The sequence below is a fragment of the Schistocerca cancellata genome, chromosome 3 (assembly GCF_023864275.1).
Source record: "Schistocerca cancellata isolate TAMUIC-IGC-003103 chromosome 3, iqSchCanc2.1, whole genome shotgun sequence".
Taxonomy (NCBI): Eukaryota; Metazoa; Arthropoda; class Insecta; order Orthoptera; family Acrididae; genus Schistocerca; species Schistocerca cancellata.
In genome coordinates this window covers 104652724-104680274 of record NC_064628.1, presented here as the reverse complement: position 1 = coordinate 104680274, position 27551 = coordinate 104652724, and the positions used below count along the sequence as shown (strand labels likewise).

General features: G+C 42.3%; 1 protein-coding gene across 1 annotated transcript in view; it reads left to right on the top strand.

Moving 5' to 3' along the window:
• Positions 1 to 322: 322 nt before the first annotated feature.
• The window catches only part of LOC126176142 (polyglutamylase complex subunit TTLL1), a gene marked incomplete at its 3' end in the record, with an annotated part of 265578 nt that continues 238349 nt past the window's right edge, over positions 323 to 27551 (top strand). The window contains exon 1 of the mRNA XM_049923281.1: positions 323 to 387. Coding sequence (XP_049779238.1) covers positions 323 to 387 — 65 coding nt within the window. The remainder of the gene's footprint in view (positions 388 to 27551) is intronic.

Sequence of the window (27551 nt, the reverse complement as noted above, 5' to 3'; positions counted from 1 at the left end):
TAACATAGCCAACAGTTCACAATAAAAGAGTTTTAAAACAAGTTTAATAACTTTCAGTTCCATTTTTTTTGCATGTGTTAGTCGACATCCGAAGATCAACAGCCCGTACTTTTAATCACAGCAGTTCGTTTTAGATAGCAGAACTTCACGACATAGTGGCGTTCGAAATATACGTTAAAATATATTGATAAATCGCTTGTGGCGGCCATGTTGTAAACAGGCAAGAAACGAAGTACGAGTATCTTTGACCGGCACGCTCAGACAGTTGCAGTTCGATATCCATCACTGGCTGCGCGCTCGTTTGGTTGCCATAGCAACAAGTATGGGGTCGACCACCGCTGTGGAAGGCAGGAAGATAACCAACGCTAGCAGCATTATTTATGGCAGGTGTGTAAGCATGTTTCAGATCTATGCGTTCATGCGTGCAGACGATGTAGTCAGACTGTTCGTATTATTGTTTCATTTATGCTGGTTTCAGATCCCTAGCTTCCTACAGTTTTTGACCTGTCATGCGGTATTTTAGCAATATTTCGGATCTTGAAATAATATTGATCTCGTCTGATAACATCGTACTAAAAGGAAAACTATTATTAAATTACAGAACAGGGAAAATTTCTCCTCTGTCTCGTTTAAGTGTGGTTTATATCGGGGCGAATGGAAGAGAACACAATCAAATTAACATTCGTAGTCAATTCGCCAGCGTACTCTACTATTCGGTTGCATCTGTGAACATGCTTAAACACAGGAAAGTACGACCATAGCCCATGAAAGTTGCGTGACTTTTTTTGGCGCCAGTAATCGGAACACAGGACACAACACTATACGCTGTGACACGATGCAAAACTTTCATATTCAGATTATTTTGCATGACGAGGCCAATGGTTTTGATGAAGAAAGCAAGCTGTTGTAGGAAAAGAAAAATTTAGGTGTCTGAATTTGTACGAAAGCGTGAAATGCTAGGAGAAGTGCACGTAACAATGAATTGCCTCATCTTTTCTTAGCACTATCCCAAACCTTTGCAGTGTGTCCATTATGGCTTTTCATTGGCTTCTCATTACAACTGAGGAGAAAATTTCAAGCAGAAAATTAATAACTGACAACCAACATAACCTGAAGAAATTTACACTCTGGTTATTAGCACCTTGAAGCACTTATGATACTGATAGTTTTGCATTTCAGTAGCTGCTATATATGTCAGATAGTTTCTAATGTGCGCAGTGACATATGCAAAGCACTTCAAGGAGTTTGTAAGTAGGTATAAGGAAAATGTCAATAAAACATGATTAATGAAATGTGAAATACAGTAGGCCTACGTACGACCTCTCACATAGGCTACCAGGTAAGATCTTCGCCATGGTTTGTTAGGGGGCAGATAGCGTGATTACTATTATTATTATTATTGTTCGAATTTGATCATCTCAGGACCACGTGAAACAATGATTTCTGACATTTTATTTTCCTTTTATGGCTTCGCAGTATTTCTTCATTCTTGCTCTTTTTTGCCACAAAAAATCTATAACGTAATAGTGACAAATCAGTTCTGTAATTACAGCTACCATAAACGTAAGCAACGAGAGTATCCAGGACTTTCGTATATGTTGAATTTTAATTTCATGTTTCTTCTCTTTCGTCATTTGCGCTATGGACCTCTCGGATCCCTGAAGCACCTATTATTCTGTCTTCTAGTATCAGCAACATTACAGTCTCATCACACCTCTCCATCGTTCTTGCAACTGATTTCAACAACAGAAGTGGACAAGACGGCAGACGACAACTTTCTGTAATGCCAGCGCCGAAGCGGAGAGGAAGCAAAACATGAGACAGCGTTATAAGAATGAATTTGGGTCTCTTCTAACGTAATACCATGCTTCACTGCGTAGGGCCGTGCCGCAGTGGCAACAGCGGTTCCCGTCAGATGATGGAAGTTAAGCGCTGTCGGGCTGGGATAGCACTTGGATGGGTGACCATCCGGTCTGCCGAGCGCTGTTGGCAAGCGGGGTGCACTCAGCCCCTGTGAGGCAAAATGAGGAGCCACTTGATTGAGAAGTAGCGGCTCCGGTGTCGTAAGCTGACATACATACGGCCGGGAAAGCGGTGAGCTGACCCCCATGCCCCTCCATATCTGCATCCAGTGACGCCTGTGGGCTCAGGATGGCACGGCGGCCGGTCGGTACCATTGAGCCTTCATGGCTTGTTCGGGCGGTGTTTAGTTTTTTACCATGCTTGATTCATCGCCTTTTTATTTAGGCCAGGCAATAACGCCATAAATGGCAAATACAGCAAATAGTTATGCCACGTGTTCGATTCCGCATATATTCAGTAATCTTTCCCTGTAGATTTATAAACTTGTATATTTCTATGGCCGGACGCTACACTTGCCGTCACTTCGTCGTTTACTCTAAGATGGAAGTGAAAGACATCTGCACGAACTGACAATTTTGCGTTTAGCGTATTCATGTTTTAATAGTTCGTAGGTTATGCATTAAAATCGGAGAATATAAACCTGTCATATGTCTAGAAACCGCGCACGTGCTGATCGATGTACCAAACCTATAGTGGTTTATCCAGGGCGCGTATTGGATAAGGGTCCGGTTCAGTTCTCTGCCTCGCACTTAATGCATTGCCACATTACATTGTACAGCCTATTGTGTTAGTCAGGTGCTTTAGATCTGTTGACATTGTTATATTTAAAACCTCAATAAAAAGAACATGAATCGATGTTTCCATCTTGTCAGATGCAGTAGTTTTATTTATTTACTAACCGAGAAAGCCGGCGTTGCCCCTGTATTTGTTTATGGGTTTGCCCGGAACTTCGTACGCGTGGAATTTTTGTTTCACTGTCCGCCGCTCGTGGTCTTATGGTAGCGTTCTCGCTTCGTGGGCATGGGGTCCCGGGTTCGATTCCCGTCGGGGTCAGGGATTTTCTCTATCTCGTGATGACTGGGTGTTGTGTGTTCTTCATCAACATTTCATTATCATTGACTCGCGTTAACTAAAAAGGACTTGCAATACGGCGCCCGAACTTCCCCGCAAGGGGTCTCCCGGCCACCAATGCCATACGAACATTTCATTTCATTATGTTTCACTTATAAGGCTTATTTGTATAAAACGTTTGAAGTAGTTTAATTGGGGACATGAGCGCAGGGCTCATTTGCTTCACTGACATGGGAGGGAGCCACATAGAGCTGGCTGTGTGAAAAGCAACCCACACTAAGGTTCAGCCCCCCAACTCGCAGTGCCTGGCCTTGCGCTTCGCTTATAGTGGTGGCATAACATAAGCTGCCCGGAAACTGTACACGCAGAAAGCGAAATGGTTAATTGTTAGGAATAAACAGGATTCTGGGCATAAAAGCTCATTCGACTGTGCCACTTCCCGTCAAAATTTCCGCTTATATGATGTTACGTTGGAGAGAAGTAAATTTAAGCTCCTGTGAGTGAAGGGTTCTGAGAAGGGAGTTACTTATGACCCCCCGGACCAGAGTTTTTGCGCCTCGGTTTTGGAAGGAGTTTCCAAGGAGTGAATGAAAGTCCGTTGTTCTCGAGCCGCAGCAAGCCTCGTCTCATGATTTTCGTTGAATTCTCGAGATTGCATTTTCATGTTTTCACATCTTTTAGCTATTCAGTTTCATTCAGAGAGACTCGACCATGTTCTGGGCATTTTTATTCCTACAGAACCAAAATCAAAATGTAACGAATAGGCAGCCAAATCACAAAGGGAACTTAGTAAATTCATTTTTCTAGCAAAGAATATAAATAATACAAATTCAAAGAAACAAAAGCAATGTCGTTTCTGCTTTTGATACTCAAAGCGAAAAACAGTAAATCCGTATATCACTGCCAACTAAATTGCCTGTTAGTCTATATTGGTAATTATAAGATTGCGACACTTAATTCTGTCACCTAAAAAATAAAAAAAAGAAACAGAGTCATCTATTGGTTCTTTTATGTAGTAAGCCATTATGATTAAACAAAACTACTAAGCTGAGTAGACGATTTTAGATAGAACTTTAAATTACGATATCCTTTTTCCGTGTCAGATCTTGCTGAAATAAATCCGAAAAACTGCCCCAAACTACGTTCAAGTTACCTATGACAACCCCATCAAAATATAGAGTGTATCAGTAAGAGTCATCCGATTTGACACGTCCGTATTTTTGAAACTAATAAACATATACTGTGAATTTTGATTTTTGATGAACGGGAGACTCGAAAAATTTTTTTCATGCCTTTTCATAGGTGTTCTATATGCCCCCCTTGAGATGCGGACACCTTGTGAAACTATGGAGGATACGTTCGACATCTGGCCCGCATCTCGTGGTCGTGCGGTAGCGTTCTCGCTTCCCACGCCCGGGTTCCCGGGTTCGATTCCCGGCGGGGTCAGGGATTTTCTCTGCCTCGTGGTGGCTGGGTGTAGTGTGCTGTCCTTAGGTTAGTTAGGTTTAAGTAGTTCTAAGTTCTAGGGGACTGATGACCATAGATGTTAAGTCCCATAGTGCTCAGAGCCATTTGAGCCATTTTTTTCGTTCGACATCTGTGTCAGACACCCGGGAACGGCCCGGCGATTTGCCTTTACACAAACAACCTGTTTCTCGGAATTGTTTACGCCATCGTCTAATGCTCTGTGCTGTAGGAGTATCCACACCATATCTAGTACGAAAGTCACGCTGAACAGTTATCACTGACGCGTATTGCACAAAACGTGGAACACAAAACGCCTTCTGTTGTCTCGACACCATTTTTACTAGAACTGAAGTGGGCGCACTCTGCTGCGGGGAACCAAGTAAGCCTCGAGAGTTTGCACTTTCCATCAGTATGTTCTTGACGCACATATCTCAAACAACAAAATAGTTACGATTTTTTAAAAATCCGATTATTCTTTTTGATACACCCTGTACTTCTAGTAGTTCTGGGGATTGGCGTGTTTCAACAGTCAGACAGACCCGATAAAACTTTAAATAACGATATCTTTTTCACCGTGATCCGATTTTGATGAAATAAAACTTGCACGTTTCCTCAAGCTACGCTTGAGTTACCTATGAAAACCCTGCAGTGCAGTTGAAACATGTATAAAATGCATGCTTGGCCATCAGCTGCTTATATTTCAAACCCAAATGTCAACCGGTTTCAGTCTTGGACCATCTTCACGGATACTACCCACAGATACAAATACTTATGTGTAGTGTACGGGAAATGTTAACAGTTCTTTTTCAAAGAAGTGCAAAATAACGTGAACATTTACTGGGTTAAACGGTTTAAGCACTTCATAACATTTGTCATTACTTAAATAATGTGTAGAGCATGTCATGAACATCTACATACCACCGGACTTTTAGAAGCAAGCATACGAATACTAAATGTAAGCAGACCAGTACTGAAGAGAAGATGAGGACAACATGTATTACATTGTACAAAATATTGAGAAGTATTTTCGTCATATGGTATAAAAATATCTAGATAACAAGTTACTTGATAATGTAGAGGATTGGACTATCTTTGGTGGACATCTTTGGTACAGTTTTCATACGATACAGAAAACGAAGTTGCTATCTCGAAACATAGAATAACATCGATGTTATAATACAAGGTAGGAAACTTTATATAACCCTAATGCTATACAGTATCATATTCATTGCATACACTTGATGAAATGAATATAAACAACGTCAATTAAATCATAAACGTAATGGAAATCGCATCAGCAACATTAAAACAAGCTAAAAATACAATGTTCAGAAGCGGATTGAGACGTCACTCAGCCTTCATATGCATCTAAGTTATAGTAGTGAACAATTTCTGTCAAATATCGACTATATTTAAAGGAAGTCTTCATATGTAAATAAAGTTTCGTTACGACTTAGTATGTTAGTAATGCTAGTATCATAAAGAAGGGGAAGGGGATAAATAGCCACACCATAACCAACCATGTACCCAAATTTGGCTACAAGGAATATTGACAACACGTGTATATAACAGAGGTAGTGATGACTAACGTTCTTTAATCACTCTAAAACTTTAGCTAAGATGCATTCGAGGCTCAGCCATTAATCATATATTTTGAGAGCCATACAGAAAAAATGTTCACATAATCAAGAGAAGTAATTGTTAAATAGAATATACGTACTTGCATACGTACAGACCTAAAAACATTAAATGGAATGAAGACCTCGGGTTACAGATGACTTATCTATAGATGATGGTTATTTACATAGTTGAATCAGCCTTGTCAACATGTGGGCGAGTCCTTACACAGCCTTCATACAGTTCCGATCACTCACTGTACGATTTCCACATTTTTGGAACCCTGAAGAAAGACATTCTTGGCTGTCGATTTGCTTCAGACGAAGAGGTGCACGGCTAGGTACAATCGCGGTTCCATAGGTGACAGCAAACATTTTTCCGTGAAGGCACTGACCGTCTTCTCTCGCAGTGGGATGAATGTATTAACAGTTATAGCGATTACTTTCGAAATAATAAACAATTTACTTACTTTTCTGGATCTATCTCGTTTTTATTTGACTGCCACTTATAAACTGCTGTAGTTACTTGGGGACGAAGAGGCTTGCGCAAAATTGACTAGCTGGAGAACTGCATCAAACCAACCTTCGGACGGAAAACAACAACAACAACAACAACCATAAATTAATTTTCTCTACGATTGCGTTCAGTACCTCCTCATCAGTTATCCGATCTACTCGTCTGATTTCCATCATTCCTCTGCAGTGACACATTTCAAAAGCCTGCATTATCCTCTCATACAACCTGTTTATTATCTATATTTCAGTTATGTACAAGACTACATTCCAGACAAACACGTTCAGAAAAGGCTATAGCTATCATCAGAAACAACTTCGTAACATTTAAATATACAGCGTGTTTATAAATGAATATCCGTGTTTTAACGCTTTATGATATGTATTACATTAAACTTTCAGTTATAAATGATATGTCAAATGAAAGAGCAACTCAAACAGTTTCACCGAGAACCTTATAAATGTTCAATGTGAGCAGTGGAATAGCGAAGTACGCGATTGGTTGAACTTCACTTTACACAAGCTGTGGATGGCCGCAACGGGCCCAATGACAGGGCTTCCTTTGCATGGCCTCCACGTTCAACCGACCTAACGCCATGCGATTTTTTCCTTTGGGGCTTCATCAAGGATCGTGCGTACGTGCCTCCGCTACCAGCAGACCTCCCTGAATTAAGAAACCGGATTGAAGCAGCTGTTGCTATGATCACTGAAGACACACTTCTCAACGTTTGGCAAGAACTCGGCTAAAGACTTGATGTGTGCCGTGTGGCAAATGGTGCTCACATTGAACATTTATAAGGTTCTTGGTAAAACTGTTTGAGTTGCTGATTCATTTGACATATCGTTTATAACTGTAAGTTAATGTAATAAATATTATAAAGCGTTAAAACCCCGATATTCATTTATAAACGCCCTGTATATTGGAGGTTAACAAATTTTTCGGTGTGGTTACTGCTTCTCTTGTTATTGAGTCTGCTTTTTATACCGTTTCTACATCCGCCATAATCACTTATTTCGCTGCCCCAAGTGGCAAAACTGATCCACTGCTTTTACTGTCTCATTTCTTAATTTGCTTGCTCTTGTGTTGCCAGACTTAATTCGTCTACATGCCATCACCCTCGTATTACTTCTCTTGATGTTCATGTTGTAACCTGTTATCGAGACACTATCCATTCCATGCAACTATTCTTCCACGTATTATAATATCGTCGGCAAACCTTATTTTTTAAAAAATTTCTTCGCCCTAAACTTTAATTCCTTTAATTTCATTTAATGTACCGATTTCAGTGAAGATTTTTTATTTATTTGAAGGCTAGTTTAACCAGAATTGTCGGGACATACGTTTGATGAAAGTTTGTTCAGCCGTTTAAAGGTAATCTGCTCTGTAAAGTAAGTCATAAGAGTCGAAGGGCATGAAACGGAAGCGGTGGTTGGGAAGGGAGTGAGACAGGGTTGTAGCCTATCCCCGATGTTATTCAATCTGTATATTGAGCAAGCACTAAAGGAAACAAAAGAAAAATTCGGAGTAGGAATTAAAATCCATGGAGAAGAAATAAAAAGTTTGAGGTTTGCCGATAACACTGCAATTCTGTCAGAGACAGCAACAGACTTGGAAGAGTAGTTGAACGGAATGGACAACGTCTTGAAAGGAGGATATAAGACGAACTTCAACAAATGCAAAACGTGGATAATGGAATGTAGTCGAATTAAATCACTTGATGGTGAGGGAATTAGATGAGTTTTGCTAGTTGAGGAGCAAAATAACTGATGATGGTCGAAGTAGAGAGGATATAAAATGTAGACTGGCAATGGCAAGGAAAGCGTTTCTGAAGAAGAGAAATTTGTTAACATCAAGTATAGATTTAAGTGTCAGGAAGTCTTTTCGGAAAGTATTTGTATGGAGTGTAATTATGCATGGAAGTAAAATATGGACGATAAATAGTTTGGACAAGAAGAGAATAGAAGCTTTTGAAATGTGGTGCTACAGAAAGAATGCTGAAGATTTGATGGGTAGATCACGTAACTAATGAGAAGTTACTGAATAGAATTGGGGAGGAGAGGAATTTGCGGCACAACTTGACTGGAAGAAGGCATCGGTTGGGTGGACACGTTCTGAGGCATCAAGGTATCGCCAATTTAGTAGTGGAGGGCAGCATGGAGGGTGAAAATCGTAGAGGGAGAGCAATAGATGAATACACTAAGCAGAGTCAGAAGGATGTAAGTTGCAGTAGGTACTGGGAGATGAGGAGGCTTTTCAGGATAGAGTAGCATGGAGCGCTGCGTCAAACCAGTCTCTTGACTGAAGACCAGAACAACGAAGTGAAGAGATTGCCGGCAGCAACACACTGCCTGATCAATATGTGGTACATAATTTTTATGTCATACTAAAATATAGATTCCAAAGATATCTATAAAAAGAATCTACTAGAACATGTGTGTATCTTTTATGGTTTACCTACAATTGCCATTTTTTATGCCTCTCAGATTCGCTATGCCACGGCAATAAAAGGACAAAAATGGTGATTATGTGTGAACCGTGAAAGATAAGCGTCGTGGACTTCTGTGTAGATATTTTTGAGATCTGCAGATTCGTACTTTACAATTTGACGTAGCACGTTTCGTCTGCGCAACATACCAAGTAAAAGAGTCCATTGTCAACAAACTTTTTTATGCCTTGATTCACTATTATCGACGATTATCACCTCTGCCTACTGATTTAATTTTTTTTTTTTAAAGGAGCATGTGTTTTTTCTCAGGGTTCAAGCTGTCTCCACAAAAACTTCGTCAAATTCCAATAGAAGCGCCAAACAGGATTCAAGGTACTATTTTCCAACAAGTGGACTTTGGCGAAATGTCAAGGCGCATAGAACAATAAATGTAGTGACTGCAAGAAGCCTGATGATGATGATGGAAAATGGAAACGTGTAGCTTCAAATAAAGCTGTTTACATTAAGTGGTGGCAGTACTGTTTCTTACGAACTAGGAAAAGAATCCAGAGAGATCAAATATTTACCGAAAATATCTGAATGTTTGAGCCTGAACGCAGCCCTAGAAATTTACAAATTTTTCACAAAGTAAAAGATTTAACTTCATTCCATAGTCAGTACCACCTACACAATAACTCATTTATCTGCTACGCAATCACGAAACGACAAACCACGTCAGGTTTTATTGCACATTATCGTAAATTCTGCCAAAAAGAAGCAATGAAATGAAGGGATATAACACAAGTCACACGTACGTTACGTTAGTTCCAGGCTTTCTGCATGTTTTAAACTCACAATTACAAGCTGTACGTAAATAAAAATTGTTATTACGCCGAGATTCACTCACTCATTCTCTCTCTCGGACTGCTTAGGTTGGCGTAGGGGGAGGGGGATCACGTCCATCCGTGATACACCCCCCCTCCCTCCCCCCATCCTCCGTGGATTGCCCTTGCACGGGGTTACTGTTGACAGTAAGGCTTACCATTCTGCTGGTTCGACGAGTAAACGCCGCTCAGTGAGTTACTGCTCCTGGAAACCAGTGGCACCTCGCCGTTTTCATTGCAAAGTGTCTGCAGCACAAGACGCCACGGTCCGAACAGATGCACGCACTCTGCAATACTATCTAGATTTGGTAGTAATCGCCAAATGCGCCGGGGAATCACCGAACTGCCTCTCAGCCATTACCGGCGTGTCGGCATTTGCGACACAACGAAAAGGCACTTCCCCGTTATCAATAACAGCGAGATTATCTCTAAATCGGAATACAGCTGATACGGTACGAAGCATCTAAGATTATAGCTAAAGATAGAGGAGCCAAGTGTTCGATCAGAGTTTGAGACACCTGTACGGAGATGGAAAGTGTTGGCACTTCTACGGAGCCAAGGACACTTCAAGTAGTCGATACAGGAACAGGGTGTTCCATAAGTAGGATACACTGACCTGTTCGTCGCTACCTGCGACGTACTGCTGGGAAACGCACATCGGCACTAAGAACTCGGACCGCACACCAGTTCATTGACAGGCGTTTGTGGTGCGTGGCTTTCCTTTAAGTTCGGTACTGATCTCTGAACGGCAAGTACTTTTCCGTATTTTAATTTTTGGGAAGACGGAGTTCACCGAAACTACTAAAGCGAGGCCTTTATTGATCAACGATGGGCATCAGTATATGGGGCTCCGTAGCAACAAAAAAGGTGTAACTTACGTGCATTGTGTAAACGTTATAAAGAGTACATCAAAACAAGACTATCTACTGAAAATAGCACAGCTTCAGACAAAGGTAGCCATTTTTCTATTACCGATGAAGCAGAAAACGAAATGTGAAAACATTTCGTACGCGCAAAAAAGCGTGAAAAATAAACAGATACAACAATTTCATCAATCTAAGATGAAGAAGTATGGCAGCCCTTCGATCGATTCCCCGACTTACAAGTGACATCGTAACCATCACATAGAAGCGCAAAACAGTAGCAGTATCGCATTAGGAGAAAAAGCACTCCAAGACAAGGGCGAACATGGGACCTACGGAAAATCCGACCGATTCTGGAGGAATCTTCTTTCAAGAAAATAATTTACTCATGAATGCTGGCAGAAAAATTATTTTTTATTTGCAGATGGTAACAGGAGACCGATTGAGAAAGTACTGGTCTTTGTCCCCGAAAAGGAAAATCATGTTTATAAAACTGTATATCATTCTTTGTGGATGGAACGTTCAAGAGTTCGAACAAACAGTTTGGACAGTTATTTAAACTTCAGGCCATGTTAGAAGTTCTTGGAAGAAAACAAACACTATTTCAGCTGTCTACGTTTTGCTAGTTAACAAAAAGCGAGAAATATATTATCTTTTTTAAACTAATAAAACCAGCGTGCTTGGATGGAACCCTGTGTCTCTTATGATGGACTTCGAAATTACTATCGTCCAGTCAACTAGAAGTTTGTTTCCTGAAACAGAGCCTTTGGGTTGTTGCAATTTTCGTTTTGATTGATGTTTGTGGAGTCAAGTTCAATGTTGCAGCCTTATTCCTGTCTAAAAAGAAAACGAAGAAATGCACTGTTTTATAAGAGTGTGTTCAACTCCAGATAATGCTCCCCTGGAAATGTTGGATTGTGGTTGGCTGTCTATTTAGGAGAGCACTTCTGAAAACCAGTAGCCTCAGGACTTCTACGGCTACTTCTGGACTAGTGTTTGATGACAACCATATAGCAAGAGATATGTGAAATTGCTGTGGAAGACGCCATCGCACTAACAACGCATCTGAAAGTTGGAACCGATGGTTAAATACATTAATATCAGAAGTTCATCCAGGTTTTCTCATTAATAAAAAGTCTTCGAGGAGACGCAGATTACCACAGCCATCAGTAGCTGTGTATAATTAATCAGTTTGGCCGATTAATTATAAATTTCAATGAGGAAAAAGGAAGAAATCAGCATTAAGATTGAAGAGGCTGCTGCAGAGGCTTTGTAAAGATTTCAAACTGACTGCACCTTAAAATAATTTCCGACTTGGGTGGCCCACTCACAGAAATTACGGTGAAGCAGGAAACATTACAACCATTGGAAATTATATAAATATTGAAAAGTAGTTTAACGCACGCCATACTCATTGGGAGTCCTGTAAATCTACATCTACATATATACTCCTCTAGCCACCAACCGGTGTGTGGCGGAGGGCACAATTCGCGCCAAAGTCATATTCCCCCCCGCCCCCCCTCTGTCCCATTCGCGGATCGCACGAAGGAAAAACGACTGTCTTGAACGCCTCAGTACGAGCTCTGATTTCCCTTACCTTTGAATGGTGATCATTGCGCGATTTGAAAGTTGATGGTAATAATATATGCTCTACATCCTCAGCGAAGATTGGATTTATGAATTTAGTGAGCAGCCCCTTCCGTTTAGCGCGTCGTCTATCTGCAAGTGTATCCCACTTCAGACTTTCTATGAGATTTGTAAAGCTCTCGCGATGGCTAAATGTACCAGTCACGAATCTTGCCGCTCTTCTTTTCAATCTCTTGATTGAGACCCGACTGGTAAGGGTCCCATACAGACGAACAATACCCTAAGACTGGACGAACTAACGTATTGTAAGCAATTTCATTTGTTGAAGGGCTGCATCACTTCAGGATTCTACCAATAAACCGAAGTCTAGAGTCCTTCACCTTGCCCGTTACTTGTGTAATCTGATCGTTTCATTTTAGATCATTTCGAATAGTCACATCCAGATACTTGACGGATGTTACCGCTTCCAAAGACTGGACATTTATTTTGTACTCGTACCTTAATGGGGATTTTCGCCTTGTTATACGTAGTAGGTTACACTTACTAATATTGAGAGATAACTACCTGTCATTACACCACGCATTTATTTTCTGCAAATCCTCATTGATTTGTTCACAACTTTCGTGTGATACTACTTTCCTGTAGATTACAGCATCATCGGCAAACAGTCTAATGCCGCTGTCAATACCATCAACCAGATCGTTTATGTAAATCGTAAAAAGCAGCGGACCTATTACGCTGCCCTGGGGCACACCTTAAGTTACGCTTGTTTCTGTTGAAGTCACCCCATTCAGGACGACATACTGCTCTCTGTCTGTTATAAAACTTTCTATCAGCCGCATATATCATTGGATAGACCGTAAGCTGGCATTTTTTGGAGAAAGCGACAGTGCGGAACTGAGTCGAACGCCTTTCGAAGGTCGAGAAATATGGCATCAACCTGGGAGCCGGTATCTAGAGCCTGTTGTACATCATGCACAAAGAGGGCCAGCTGTGTCTCGCAAGACCGCTGTTTCCTGAAACCGTGCTGGTTTCTGCAGCCGAGCTTCTCAGAGTCTAGAAAGGTCATTATGTCTGAACACAAAATATGTTCCATGATTCTACAACAAATCGATGTCAGGGAAATTGGCCGGTAATTGTGTGCATCCGATTTTCTACCCTTTTTATAGATTGCTGTGACCTGTGCGTTTTTCCAGTCCCGTAGAACTTCCCGCTGTTCCATTGATCTCTGATAGATGATGGATAAGAATGGTGCTATATTTGTAGCATAGTCAGCATATAATCTTACGGGGATACCTTCTGGGCCAGATGCCTTCCTGGCGTCTTAAGGATCTTAACTGCTTTACAATCCAAGATACACTAAACACTATGTCAGCCATCCTTTCGTTTGTTCGATAATTGAGAGGGGGAATGGTGACGCAGTCCTCTATCGTAAACGAGTTTTTGAAAGCTAGGTTTAGAATTTCGGCCTTCTGTTTATCATCATCAGTTACATTACCCGTACTGTCAGCGAGAGAAAGTATTGAATTATTTGTAGTGTTCATACATTTTACGTACGACCAAAATTTTTTGGGGTTATTTTTAGAATCTGAAGATAAAAATATTGCTTTCAAATTCGTTAAAAGTGTCTCTCATTGTCCTTCTGACAGCTGCTTTCATTTCGCATAATTTCTGTTTGTCAGCGGGGCAGTGACGACGTTAAAACGACTGTGCAAAATTCTCTGCTTTCTCAGCAATTTACTAATATGTTTGTTGTACCAAGATGGATCCTTTCCCTCCCTATATTTTTGCTAGGCAGATACTTCTCTAGCATGTGGTGGACAATAGCTTTAAATTCCAACCAAAGATGCTCGATATCTTTGTGTCCCGCGATGAATACTTGGACGTGGCTGTGAAGGTACTCATTAATGACACTTTTATTTGCTTTCCCAAACAAGAAAACTCTATGCTGGTGGTTTTTTCTTTTTTTGCAACTTCCAGTGACATAGAAGCCACAACAACATTATGGTCGCTAATACCTTTTTCTAGATTAAATTCCTCAAAAAGATCAGGCCTGTTTGTCGCCAAGATATCTAATATGTTCCCATATCGAGTTGGTATTCTAACCAGTTGCTCAAGGTTGTATGTTGAGAGCGTTCCTAGTATAACTTCACACGAATTTTTGCTTCTGCCGCCTAAATATTGTAATTAAGTTTCAAGGGGGACGAAATGAGACAGTCTTCTCGTGGGTTTCCTGGGAAACAACACAAAGTCGGCTAAATGTATATTGCAATTAGTAAAATATTCTCTAATGAAGGCGGACAAGACTATCTCGAAAGCCGTGCCTCTCTTAGGCAACAATCGTGGCATTCCCCATGAGAGATTCCTAGAATCAAAATGTGTGTGGGTGGACACCGAATACAAAATCGTTGTAGCGTAAAAGCAGGCAAACGCACGCAACTACACCTACTCATTCTCCCTCCGCCTGACGACGTGTCTTCGACAACAGCACGTTGTGCTTCATTGATGAACCTCTTAGCGCGCCTGTACCCGCGAAAAGCCGCTTATCCCAGCGAGAGCCCCACGATCCGTACAAGTGTCCCAGTGCCATTCGGTTATGTGCAACTGTTTGTCAGCCTTCGGCAACAGGTAGTCGACTTTTGCCTCCGCCGAGAAAACGTACCAACCTTTCGCTCCTGTATTGCGCGGCGAATGACGTCACGGACACGAAGACGCTACAGTGCGTCGCCAGGTTCCTAACCTCAATACTATTGGGTCCGTCTAGGATATCATGCAAGATGTGCGAAGCACAAACTATTGCGGCCCATTAACTCTCTCATTTGCATTAATTCTTCTTCTGTTCCTTGTATACAATGAGAAAGGCTTGTCCGTTGTCACAACACAAGTACCATAATTCCTATCAGCAACAACTCCAATTGCAAATGTTCTGTAAGAGATAAGGTCTCTGTCATAGTAAGCCTCCAATCCTGCTAGAGGCTTTTCATTACCCCTTACTACAGCAATAGTCATCCAGGAATTGCCTGGTACTACCTCATTTGTTGTACAAGAGAAATTAATCTTACAACCAACAAATGTAATTGGTCCACTCAGTATCTCCTGTTGAGACACTGGATTTGGTGTCTCATCAAAGCTGATAACAGTCTTGTAAACTGGCATTCTGCTCCTCCTTGAATATCTTCTACGTCGGTACTGCATGGCTGTGTGCTCCGTGCGGCTGCCTCGAGTCGACTGAGCATGCAGCTGCCTCTACACAGCGAGCGCCAGCGCGCCTTATCAGTGTTGCGCAACTTCCGGACTTTTGATTTTCCAGCAACACGGTGCTAGTAATACTATACTCCATTCACCGAAACAAGAGACGTACTGTAAACACGGCAAGGCGCATGACCACAGCGCTGCCGTCGAGGGGTGTACAAGGCAGGGGCGTCAGAAATTAAAAAATGAAAGTCGTGTTTTTTATAATTTGGCACCTGAACATGATAAAGAGACCCGAGAACTACCTTCCGACACCTTTATTTACATTACATTAAAATTTATTGTCACTCAAAAAGAGAAATATTTAAGCTTCCAGGAAAAGTTGTTTTTTCGCGTTACTCTATATTTATCACGCCATATCTCCTAAACTGTGTGTCACACAGCAAAATAATTTTATAATTGCCTTCAGTACTATATGTTGATGACGTCTGCAAATTTTCTGCTCAATAGAGTCAGTAATAGTGAATCAATGAATTAAAATTTCACGTCTGGTATAGAACTGTTACCAAATCATCGTCCGAAATACAGTAAGCGACAAACTTTTTCCCTTTACATTCTTTTGTGGGGGTGTAACCGAGAAAAGTTTCAGAAAGGTTTGAATTTAATTTTGTAGTTTGTTCGAATGCGATGGGTGCAACCGTTTGTCCTTTATGAGCCATGCACTGTGCGGTTCGCAGGCGCGGCGCTCAGTAAGTGTGGCCGTCTCAGTTGCAGGTGTGAGCTCCTTAGTGGGTGTTGTACAGCGGCGATTTCAGGATGTCTTAAGTTCATCTGTAAAGACGCTTGAAAGACTCGTTGTTGATCATTAGAGTAAGTATATGTGTTTGTAGTCACGCTGAGCATTCACTATTTATGTGCGCATCCAATAGCATCGCATGGTTTCTTATTTTATATATTCACTTATTTCATTAGCGTCACACACCGCTGTCCTCATTATGTCATCCACGGATTCAGCGAGCGAGGTCGACGTGTCAGTTCTAAGTCTACCAAAGAAGCGAGCAAAGAAGAAATCATTAAGCTCTTCTGAGAAGCACATGGTGCTTAATGCGTGTAAAACGGAACTTTTACATCCAGAGCAGTCGATGAGTGACATTGTTTCGAAAACAGCTGCAGCTACAGGTGTTGGACGTTCTTCAGTGCATCGTGTGATAACTGAGTACAAGGCCACACACTCTTTGAAGTCTCCCAAGAAAGGAAAATTACGCCAAACTTTCTGAAAATGTTGATGACTTCGATAGAAATGCGATACGAAGGAAAGTACACGAATTTCTTTTTTCGTAACGAATTGCCATCAATTGACAAAGTGCTTAGAGTCGTGAACGAAGATGCAGATCTGGGCAATTTTTGGAGAACTACATTTTATAAGTTATTGAGAGAAATGAATTTCAAATATGTCCGGCGTGGGCGCGATAGCATGCTAGTAGACAGGGATGACATCTTTTTATGGAGGCGGCGTTATCTTCGAACCATTAAACGGTTGAGAGATGAAGGCAGACCCATTTACTATTTGGACGAGACGTGGATGAACGCGGGACATACCCGAAGTTACGTCTGGGTAGATGACACTATAAATTCCTTAAAACAAGCGTTTCTGTCCGGGTTATCCACCGGAAGCAAGGGCCCATCAGGTAAAGGGAAACGTCTGATTATCGCACACATTGGCAGCAAAGCAGGGTTCGTTGAAGGATGTTTGTGGACTTTCGAATCCAAGAAAAGTGGAGATTATCATGAGGAGACGTGCGCCGAAACCTTCGAGAAGTGGTTTCAAGATGTTCTTCCTCGGCTTCAGGAAAATGCAGTTATTGTTCTTGATAACGCGCCGTACCATTCTCGGAGAAAAGAGAAAGTTCCCAATGCGAATTCCAATAAGCACGAAATATCAGAGTGGCTAAAATCTAAAAACATCGATTTCGAAGACGGTATGTTGAAGAAAGAACTTTTAGATATAGTTAAAAATCACAGAACAGCGCACAACGAATACGCAATAGATGAAATGGCGAAGAATGCAGGGAAAACTGTTCTCAGAATTGCTCCGTACCACTGTGAATTAAACGCCATCGAGTTAGTGTGGGCCAGAATCAAAGGCTATGTTGCAGCGAAAAACAAAACATACAAAATGCCGGAAGTTAAAGTACTGCTAGAAGAAGCAGTAAGAACAGTGACTGCAGAGGATTGGAACAAGTGCGTCCTCCATGTCGTAGAAAAAGTGGAAACTCAAATGTGGAAATTAGATTGCATTATAGAGGAGAGAGAGGAGCGGTTTATTATAAACTTCAATGAGAACAGTTCAAGCTCGACAGAGTGAACTTTGTTTCGTCATTTCTCATTATTATTACTGGTATTGTTATTAAAATTAACAATTAATTGTGTTTTAATGGAGCGTTTTGTTAGAAACCTGAATGAAAATAAATCTGCTTCGACAGAATGAACTCAGTTTAACATTATTTTAACATTGTTGTTAAATGTATTTCGTACATTGTTGCCTAGGTTTATCACAGTCCGCTGTGACAGCTCGGCAGCCAGCCGAACGCCGCCAGCTGCAAAGCGTGCGCCAAGGATTTTCCACACCCCTACGTATCACGTGAACACCGAATGCTTTCTCTGGAAACGAGCGTAGTCGCTCACGTGACACTGTTTATGTTTCGTCCCAGCTCTCGGTGAATAGACTTTAGGCACCGTGTCGCGCGGCTGCCTCGCTCAGCGGCTAAGTCCCACTCAAGGTCATGCGCCCAGCGCTGCCCAGCAGTGTACACTAAACACACACAGCCATAGAAAACATTGATGAAGTTGGATCGTTAATGCTTTCGTCATATTCTGTAGGTTTTTAATTCCGATAAGTAGTTTGGATTCACTTAATGCTTTTCACGTTTTCGTCGTCACTCTCAACGGATTTAGTCTTTGCTGTAATCCCCGCTAATGGCTGTTGAAACAAAGCTGTGTTGCACAACTTGAAATTGTGCATTACTTGTGACGGACTATGACATTTGTATAAAATATTTCACATTTCAGAATTAAGTCTGTACTGTAACACGAACTCTCTTTCTGTGGTCGTAAAATGGTATAGGCCTAAATATGTAAACTGCCGGAGAAAAATTGCAATACCATTAAGGACAAGGTCATTTTATTAACAAGAGATGTTACAGGTAGTTCATCTTGATAAATTCAGACCAAGTGAAAAACGTCGATATACGGTTGTAACCTCCCACAGATAAAATAAATTATATATCATTCACATTTAGCGTAACCTACCAACAGATAAATTCCGTAACCTCAGAATAATAACGTGACTAATCTCTCAATAAAATTGTGGCTCACTTACATAATCTTTCAATAATTAACTGGCTGTGAATTTAAACTGGTAAATTTTGGACGTCAGCAGTGCTGCGTCATGGCCCTGAAAGATCATACTGAATAAATTGAAAATTCTTACCTCAATAAGGTCGCCGGATAACGCGTATATATCTGCTCCTATAAGAAATTTTTCTGGCACAGCCCAGTGCAATGCTGGCCGATAGATTTGTCATGTATAAACAGAAACAACTGATTTTTCTTTACAATAATCGGGATGACCATGGATTGGAGAAATTAGTAAATTCTTTAAATTGAGATGAATGATTGTCAAAAGTTAATTTTTATAAGAAAGATTATTATTAAGAGATTTTTTGAAAAACATTTACATGGGACTTGATATTACAATAGTACATATGCGCGAGCCTGCATTTACCTTATACTACAACGCTCAGGCTCCACCATCGCTCCCCACGACCGGCCCAGCCAACTCCACACACACGACCGCTCGCTACTACTACTACTACAATTGCTACACAGTTCAAAATGGTTCAAATGGCTCTGAGCACTATGGGCCTTAACTTCTCAGGTCATCAGTCCCCTAGAACTTAGAACTACTTAAACCTAACTAACCTAAGGACATCACACACATCCATGCCCGAGGCAGGATTCGAATCTGCGACCGTAGCGGACGCGCGGTTCCAGACTGTAGCGCCTAAAACCGCTCGGCCATTCCGGCCGGCAACGTAGAACTAATTAAACCTAACTAACCTGAGGACATCACACACATCCATGCCCGAGGCAGGATTCGATCCTGTGACCGTAGCGGTCGCGCGGTTCCAGACTGAAGCGCCTAGAACCGCTCGGCTACTGCGGCCAGCGCTATACCGTTCCTACTGCTGACAACACTGCTCTCTGGTCTGAGATTCTCCTATAGCTTACATATCGCAGGCAGCGCGTGAGCAATCTATCGAAATTACACCTGCTCGAATGCGCTAGCAACAAATTCCTTAGTCGTGGACCTCTTACACGGTGTACTCCCTTCTGGCGGCAACTCAGTGTTGTATCTCGCTTGCAAACGACACGATAGAATGTCCCAAGCGTCTTGCTTCTTTCGTTGCACGCTCTGGAGGACGAGTAATTCCCCACTTCATCAAGTACCATACGTATCCAATTGGCGAGAGGTCTGGCGCTCTTGCTGGCCAGTGCAGTTGTTGTACATGACGAAGAAGATGCAGCATCGCAGCAGCCACATGTGGATGTGCCCTGCTAAAGAAGCACGTCACCTTCCTTGCAGTGTACTGGACAGTGGTTACCTTATCCTGTAGAAACACCAAATGTGACTACGAGTTGTAAATGGTGCCCCCACCCGAGACAATAAAGCCTGGGGTGGGAACCGTGGGTCATGGACGAATGCACTCCAGAGTAGGCCACTCACCAGGTCAACACGGTACATCTGTACGTCCATCAGTTCCATACAGACCGAACCTACACTCATCACTGAAGACAAAATAGTGCCATCCCACGACGCCAGAGTATTCGTGCTTGGCGAAGTCGTGGTGTGAGGGGCAGCCTGGCCAGAAACACATGTGATCTCAGTCCTGCTGTCAGCAGACTGTTCCCAATGTTCCTTGATGAGATGGCAGGAGCTGCACGGCCCGGATTTCTTCCCTGGATAATGATCCATCGGCCGCCGTTGCTCGCACAATATGTCCATCTTGACTCGCGTCTGTACTACGTGGGCGTCCAGGACCTTGTTTACGGGGGTGGGAATGCTCCACAGACCACTGCTGAATCTTTGACACACCACCGATACGTGGTGCCCAACACCTGCAGCAATCCATCTATACGTCCATCCAGCTTCCCACAAACCACAAAGCGATTGCGTTCAGATGGCTGAAATTGTTCATCATGAGTATGTACTCACCAGTGTGGCGGTTGTATCCTGAAATGAATGCTGCACACACTGCTCACCTCAAAATACTGATAACACTGTTCGACATGGGTTCTATTTCTGATATTAAAGTATGTGCTTCTAGACCATTTTACCGTGGAAAATTCAAATATGTAAACAAAATATTGTTGTCAGGGATACTTTTTATATAATATGTATATATATAATCACAATTCATGGCAAACACAGACGTTATAGAGAAATACGGGTATGTTGCTACATCCAGTAGCGATAGAACGTGATAATTTCTTGTGCAACAGCAGGTGGGAAGAATCAGACATAATTCGGTTATCCCCCGCCACACCTATGTCATTAAGACCACCTGAAACATCTCATTAACTCGAACGGCGACAGCCGGTCGCTGCCTCGGCAGTAAAGCTTCACGCCTCCTATAGGCGCAGGTGCATCGAGTTTACAACAGTGGTGTTAGCCGCAATTTGTGTCAGTCTTAACGAGTGGGTGTTTTGGCTGACAAGTCACTGTCTGTCATATTTCCGAGCACGGTTGAATGTTTTAGTTCCTGTGTGTAAACTGATTGAGCCTGGTGCTGAAGGTAAAACAACTGCTTGTTTTTACACATTAGTGTTCCTCTAGATCCCTACTATTAATTTAATACAGGTGTATTACCAAAGTGGTATTTTTAAATTTGCAGAAATGCCACGTCATCGTGGATGTCGATATAAGCCGGACAACTTCTGCTACATCTGTGGGAAGTTCACTTTTGCCAGAAATGGGAAGAAAATTTCTTCAGTCATAAAGAAAGCATACAAACATTACTTTGGAGTAGAGGTAGGAGACCAAGATAAAGAATGGGCACCAAATTTCTGTTGTGCTACGTGTTACTGCCAACTAATTCAGTGGTGGAAAGGTAAAGAGAATGTGGCATTGTTTGCTGTTCCCATGGTGTGGAGGGAGCCTAAGGGCCATGTTACTGATTGTTATTTCTGTCTAACAGAAATTCAGGGTTTTACAAACAAAAAGTCGAAGAGGCACATTGTTTACCCAGATCTGCCTTCAGCGAGAATGCCAGTGCAGCATTCCGACAACCTTCCAGTACCTTCAAGAGCTCGAGGTCAAATTCCGAGTGACAGTGAAAGTACTGAAGAAATCACAGATAATGATGCTTTATATCACTGCACAAGTGAGTCATCGCCACATTTGTTAACACAGGCAGATTTAAATGATTTAGTACTTGATCTAGGACTAAGTAAACAAAAGGTGCAGCTGCTTGGTTCAAGATTACAAGAGTATAATCTACTGCACCAAAGTACTAAAATCAGTGTGTTCAGGACCGAGCGAGGTGGCGCAGTGGTTAGCACACTGGACTCGCATTCGTGAGGACGTCGGTTCAATCCCGTCTCTGGCCATCCTGATTTAGGTTTTCCGTGATTTCCCTAAATCGCTTCAGGCAAATGCCGGGATGGTTCCTTTGAAAGGGCGCGGCCGATTTCCTTCCCCATCTTCCCCTCACCCGAGCTTGCGCTCCGTCTCCAATGACCTCGTTGTTGACGGGACGTTAAACACTAATATCCTCCTCCAGTATGTTCAGGCACAGAGAACATGCCTTTATTTCTTATTTTTAAACTGACGAAGCACAGACATTTTGCAATGACGTTGCTGGCCTGATGAAACTGCTGAACTTCACTTATATTTCACAGGAGTGGAGACTTTTCATAGATGCATCGAAAACAAGTCTGAAGGGTGTTTTGCTCCATAACGGAAATAAAATACCCTCTGTTCCAGTATCTTACACTAGTTTGACAAAAGAGAATTACGAATTCGTACAAAGGATGCTAAATTCATTAAAATACAATGAACACAAATGGAAAATATGTGCAGATTTCAAGGTAATTGCTATGGTACTGGGAATGCAACAAGGCTACACAAAGTATGCCAGTTTTCTTTGCGAGTGGGATAGTCGAGACCGAAATTCTCACTATGTGAAAAAGAAATGGCCTAGGCGAAGATGGAAAGTTGGCGAAAAGAATGTACAACGTGAAAGTCTGGTAACTCCTGAATATATACTACTTCCACCGCTTCACATCAAACTTGGCCTGATGAAACAATTCGTGAAGGCCGTGGATCCAACAGGCTGTGGGTTTGCATATCTAGCTACCAAATTCCTCCATCTTTCAGCTGCAAAAATAAAGGAAGGTGTGTTTGTGGGCCCACAAATCAGGGAGCTGCAGAAAGATCCAAATTCGGAAGTATGTTTAACTGATAAAGAAAAAACCGCATGGGACTGTTTCAAGATGGTGTCGGAAAACTTCCTCGGAAGAAGAAGAGCTACTAACTACAAAGCAATGGTGAAAGATATGACCAAAGCATATCTGGATTTGGGGTGCAATATGTCTTTGAAGGTACATATGATGGACTCTCATCTGGACTACTTCACAGAGAGTTGTAGTGACGTATCGGATGAACGTGGGGAAAGATCCCATTTCTACCATAGAAAGGCGCTATGAAGGGAAGTTGGTACCTTCTATGTTAGCAGATTATTGCTGGAATATCATTTCAGAGAAGAAAGATCCACAATACAAGAGAAAAAAGTGATGTGCATTACAAGGCAGTGGCTCATTGTTTGTCAATTTTCTGTAATTTCTCATGTCAAATAAATGCTTCAAAGTGTATACACAAAGGTTACTGTGTTATATGTTAGATCCCACCCTCCATTATTGTGATGAACTAATAACATCATAAAGACGCGCATTTGTTTGTCGAATTTCACCTCACGTTTGCTGCACTATATCAGAAACTGAAAAGAGAAATAAAATAGCGATTACTGATAAACTATCCCTGACAGAAAAAAACCAAAAACAGTTTTCAATTCAGCACTCAAAATACAACTAGGATCACAATATTTTTATCAGAAATAGAAAAAAAGGTTTTTTTTTTGTAGAACAGTGTAATTACTGCCTGCAGAGTCAAAACAGAGGGTGCACAGAGCACCATACGATCTCCAATGACTGTTTTAAATGAATCACTTATACTACAACCCCTCAGTATGCTAATATTATTACCCTGGGCCTCGAAACACAGCACTTAACGGTGTTAAATTTTTTCCCCATCTGTGTAATTTTACGAAAATAAAACTGTAGTAATGTTATTAGCGTTGTGTAAATAAGTAAATGTAGACTTGCAACGGAATGGATCTCAGACAGAACAGAGAATCCATCTGTGGCAATATAGCATAAAAATTCCATGCAATTAGGCCCAACTGGACTCTGAAATTTTTTGTCCTTCTAAGCAAGAGTCTATCAACCAATCTGCAATAATAATTTGTTATTTCCATCTGTTATTTTAATATTACATTAATTCTTCAAGTGACGGAAATCGACATTCACCGTGACAGAATAGGGCAAGTAGACAACACTCTCATTTTAATCTGTTTAATGTAGAAAATATTAGGTTGATTTACATAAATTTTACGTTGTAATTAAACTACACCAACCTAAGAAACATCATTGATGTCCAAGACAGGAAGTTTAAATTTTTGTCGATGTCAATATTAGGTGTCTCAAAAATTTGAACAATAATCAGACCTAAGTACCCATGAGGTATTGTCAGCTTTAACTAGGTTTCTATCCGGAGTTAAATTATACTGTAAATTATACTTTTAAATTATACTGTTCCCGTGCGTATTTCATACGGTGTAGGCAAATTTGAAAACCATCAAAACAAAGTTACCTGCAATAATCAAAGATATAAAAAAAGACGTTTGGTTTCAATTTGGATCGAACACGCCAAAGCAACTCCCTTTAGTTTTTCTTAGCTTCAAGTAGTACCACGAAAGCCAATCAGCTGTGGTTTATATTATGTCCTGAAAATGTACAAATATGTTGCAGTTACAAACATAATTTTATAATTTGAATGAAGCAGCATTACTGCCAGCGAACGCGTGCTGACGTTTGTTGGTTGCCGAGGAGGAGGAGGGAGACTGCAGGTACTCCCTATTTCAAAAATTATTGACACTGTGGGAATAAAGGCGTACATGTCGCACATTATATGTAAATCTTAAGACCTTATTAATAATGCTTCTTATTGAATACTGTTCCCAGTCGTAAATTCTGTAGCGAATATTCTGTCTTGAAATTGTGATTTTATGTAATGTGTTACAACCTTTTCAAGTCCTTTTCATGTCAATTAAAGCATCACGGTGCCACTACCCGTTACAATGTTTCTGACGCGTGCAAACCCTTCCGTTCAGTTTTCTGCAATTACTTCCTATAAAACAACGATGCACCCATCACTAAAAGGGTACTTAGTACATAAGGGTTTAGTAAGGAACCCATGTACGGAAACGTGCCGTTTGGCTGTAAAATGAATTTGGAGACCGGAGCACTTTGGAATCTCCCGCTCCTCGGTACGCAACTCAGCGGAGACAATGACCTCTGATCCGTAATGCTTTGTAGGAGCTGATCCACTCGGCGTCCGTGCTCTTCGTTGCACATGGTGTATCTGCGTCGCATTCTTCCATCCACAAACCGTGATCTGCGTCAGCGGAGCGCCATAGTAGTTACGAACGTACCAGTCTCTCGCAGCTGTTGTTGCAGTCGGACGAAAAGATACGTTACAGACTGACCGCAATAGACCGGTGATGCTGTATTGTAACCTATCACCCCGGACTACAAGTCCATTAAAAAAAAAAAAAAAAAAAAAAAAAAAAAAAAAAAAAAAAAAGCGATGCGGAAAGTACCAGTCTCTTGCAGGTGGTGTTGTAGTCGGACGAAAAGATATGCGTCAGTCTGACGCTATCCTGAAAACGATCTGGACACATGCGTTATGTAGCTTTGTCATCAGCTTCAACAAATCGATTTTACTCTTCTTGGAAAGTAGCTACAGTACAGGGTGGGCGGGAAGTCCTTAGACCCCTGTTTAATATCAGATGCAGGTTGGTATATACACTCCTGGAAATGGAAAAAAAGAACACATTGACACCGGTGTGTCAGACCCACCATACTTGCTCCGGACACTGCGAGAGGGCTGTACAAGCAATGATCACACGCACGGCACAGCGGACACAACAGGAACCGCGGTGTTGACCGTCGAATGGCGCTAGCTGCGCAGCATTTGTGCACAGCCGCCGTCAGTGTCAGCCAGTTTGCCGCGGCATACGGAGCTCCATCGCAGTCTTTAACACTGGTAGCATGCCGCGACAGCGTGGACGTGAACCGTATGTGCAGTTGACGGACTTTGAGCAAGGGCGTATAGTGGACATGCGGGAGGCCGGGTGGACGTACCGCCGAACACGTGGGGCGTGAGGTCTCCACAGTACATCGATGTTGTCGCCAGTAGTCGGCGGAAGGTGCACGTGCCCGTCGACCTGGGACCGGACCGCAGCGACGCACGGATGCACGCCAAGACCGTAGGATCCTACGCAGTGCCGTAGGGGACCGCACCGCCACTTCCCAGCAAATTAGGGACACTGTTGCTCCTGGGGTATCGGCGAGGACCATTCGCAACCGTCTCCATGAAGCTGGGCTACGGTCCCGCACACCGTTAGGCCGTCTTCCGCTCACGCCCCAACATCGTGCAGCCCGCCTCCAGTGGTGTCGCGACAGGCGTGAATGGAGGGACGAATGGAGACGTGTCGTCTTCAGCGATGAGAGTCGCTTCTGCCTTGGTGCCAATGATGGTCGTATGCGTGTTTGGCGCCGTGCAGGTGAGCGCCACAATCAGGACTGCATACGACCGAGGCACACAGGGCCAACACCCGGCATCATGGTGTGGGGAGCGATCTCCTACACTGGCCGTACACCACTGGTGATCGTCGAGGGGACACTGAATAGTGCACGGTACATCCAAACCGTCATCGAACCCATCGTTCTACCATTCCTAGACCAGCAAGGGAACTTGTTGTTCCAACAGGACAATGCACGTCTGCATGTATCCCGTGCCACCCAACGTGCTCTAGAAGGTGTAAGTCAACTACCCTGGCTAGCAAGATCTCCGGATCTGTCCCCCATTGAGCATGTTTGGGACTGGTTGAAGCGTCGTCTCACGCGGTCTGCACGTCCAGCACGAACGCTGGTCCAACTGAGGCGCCAGGTGGAAATGGCATGGCAAGCCGTTCCACAGGACTACATCCAGCATCTCTACGATCGTCTCCATGGGAGAATAGCAGCCTGCATTGCTGCGAAAGGTGGATATACACTGTACTAGTGCCGACATTGTGCATGCTCTGTTGCCTGTGTCTATGTGCCTGTGGTTCTGTCAGTGTGATCATGTGATGTATCTGACCCCAGGAATGTGTCAATAAAGTTTCCCCTTCCTGGGACAATGAATTCACGGTGTTCTTATTTCAATTTCCAGGAGTGTATGTTACCTCTTATCCACGAAGTCTGTTCAAAAAATTCCGGAACTTCGTCGACAAAATTATTCTGCGCTTAGCATTTACTTATTGTGCATGGTCTCCTTCGAAATACTCACCTCCAGAATTGATACATCGCTCTCAACGCCGTTTTCACTTCCGGAAGCAGTCTTGTTACGCCTCTTGCTGGATCGCGCGAAGCGCCGTCTGCGAATTTTCTTTTATCCCGTCTATCTTTGAAAATCTTCGTCCTTTCAACAGGGTTTTCAAATTTGGAAATAAAAAAAAAGCCCGTAGGGGGCTAGGTTTGGGGAGCACAGACAATGAGGCAGCACAGTTATTTCGCTTTCTGCGAAATAGTCAGCGCACCTACTGGGATGAATGTGCGGGTGCGACATCGTGATGCAAGAGCCGTGAATTGTCTCGCCACATTTCAGACCGTTTCCTTCTCATATTT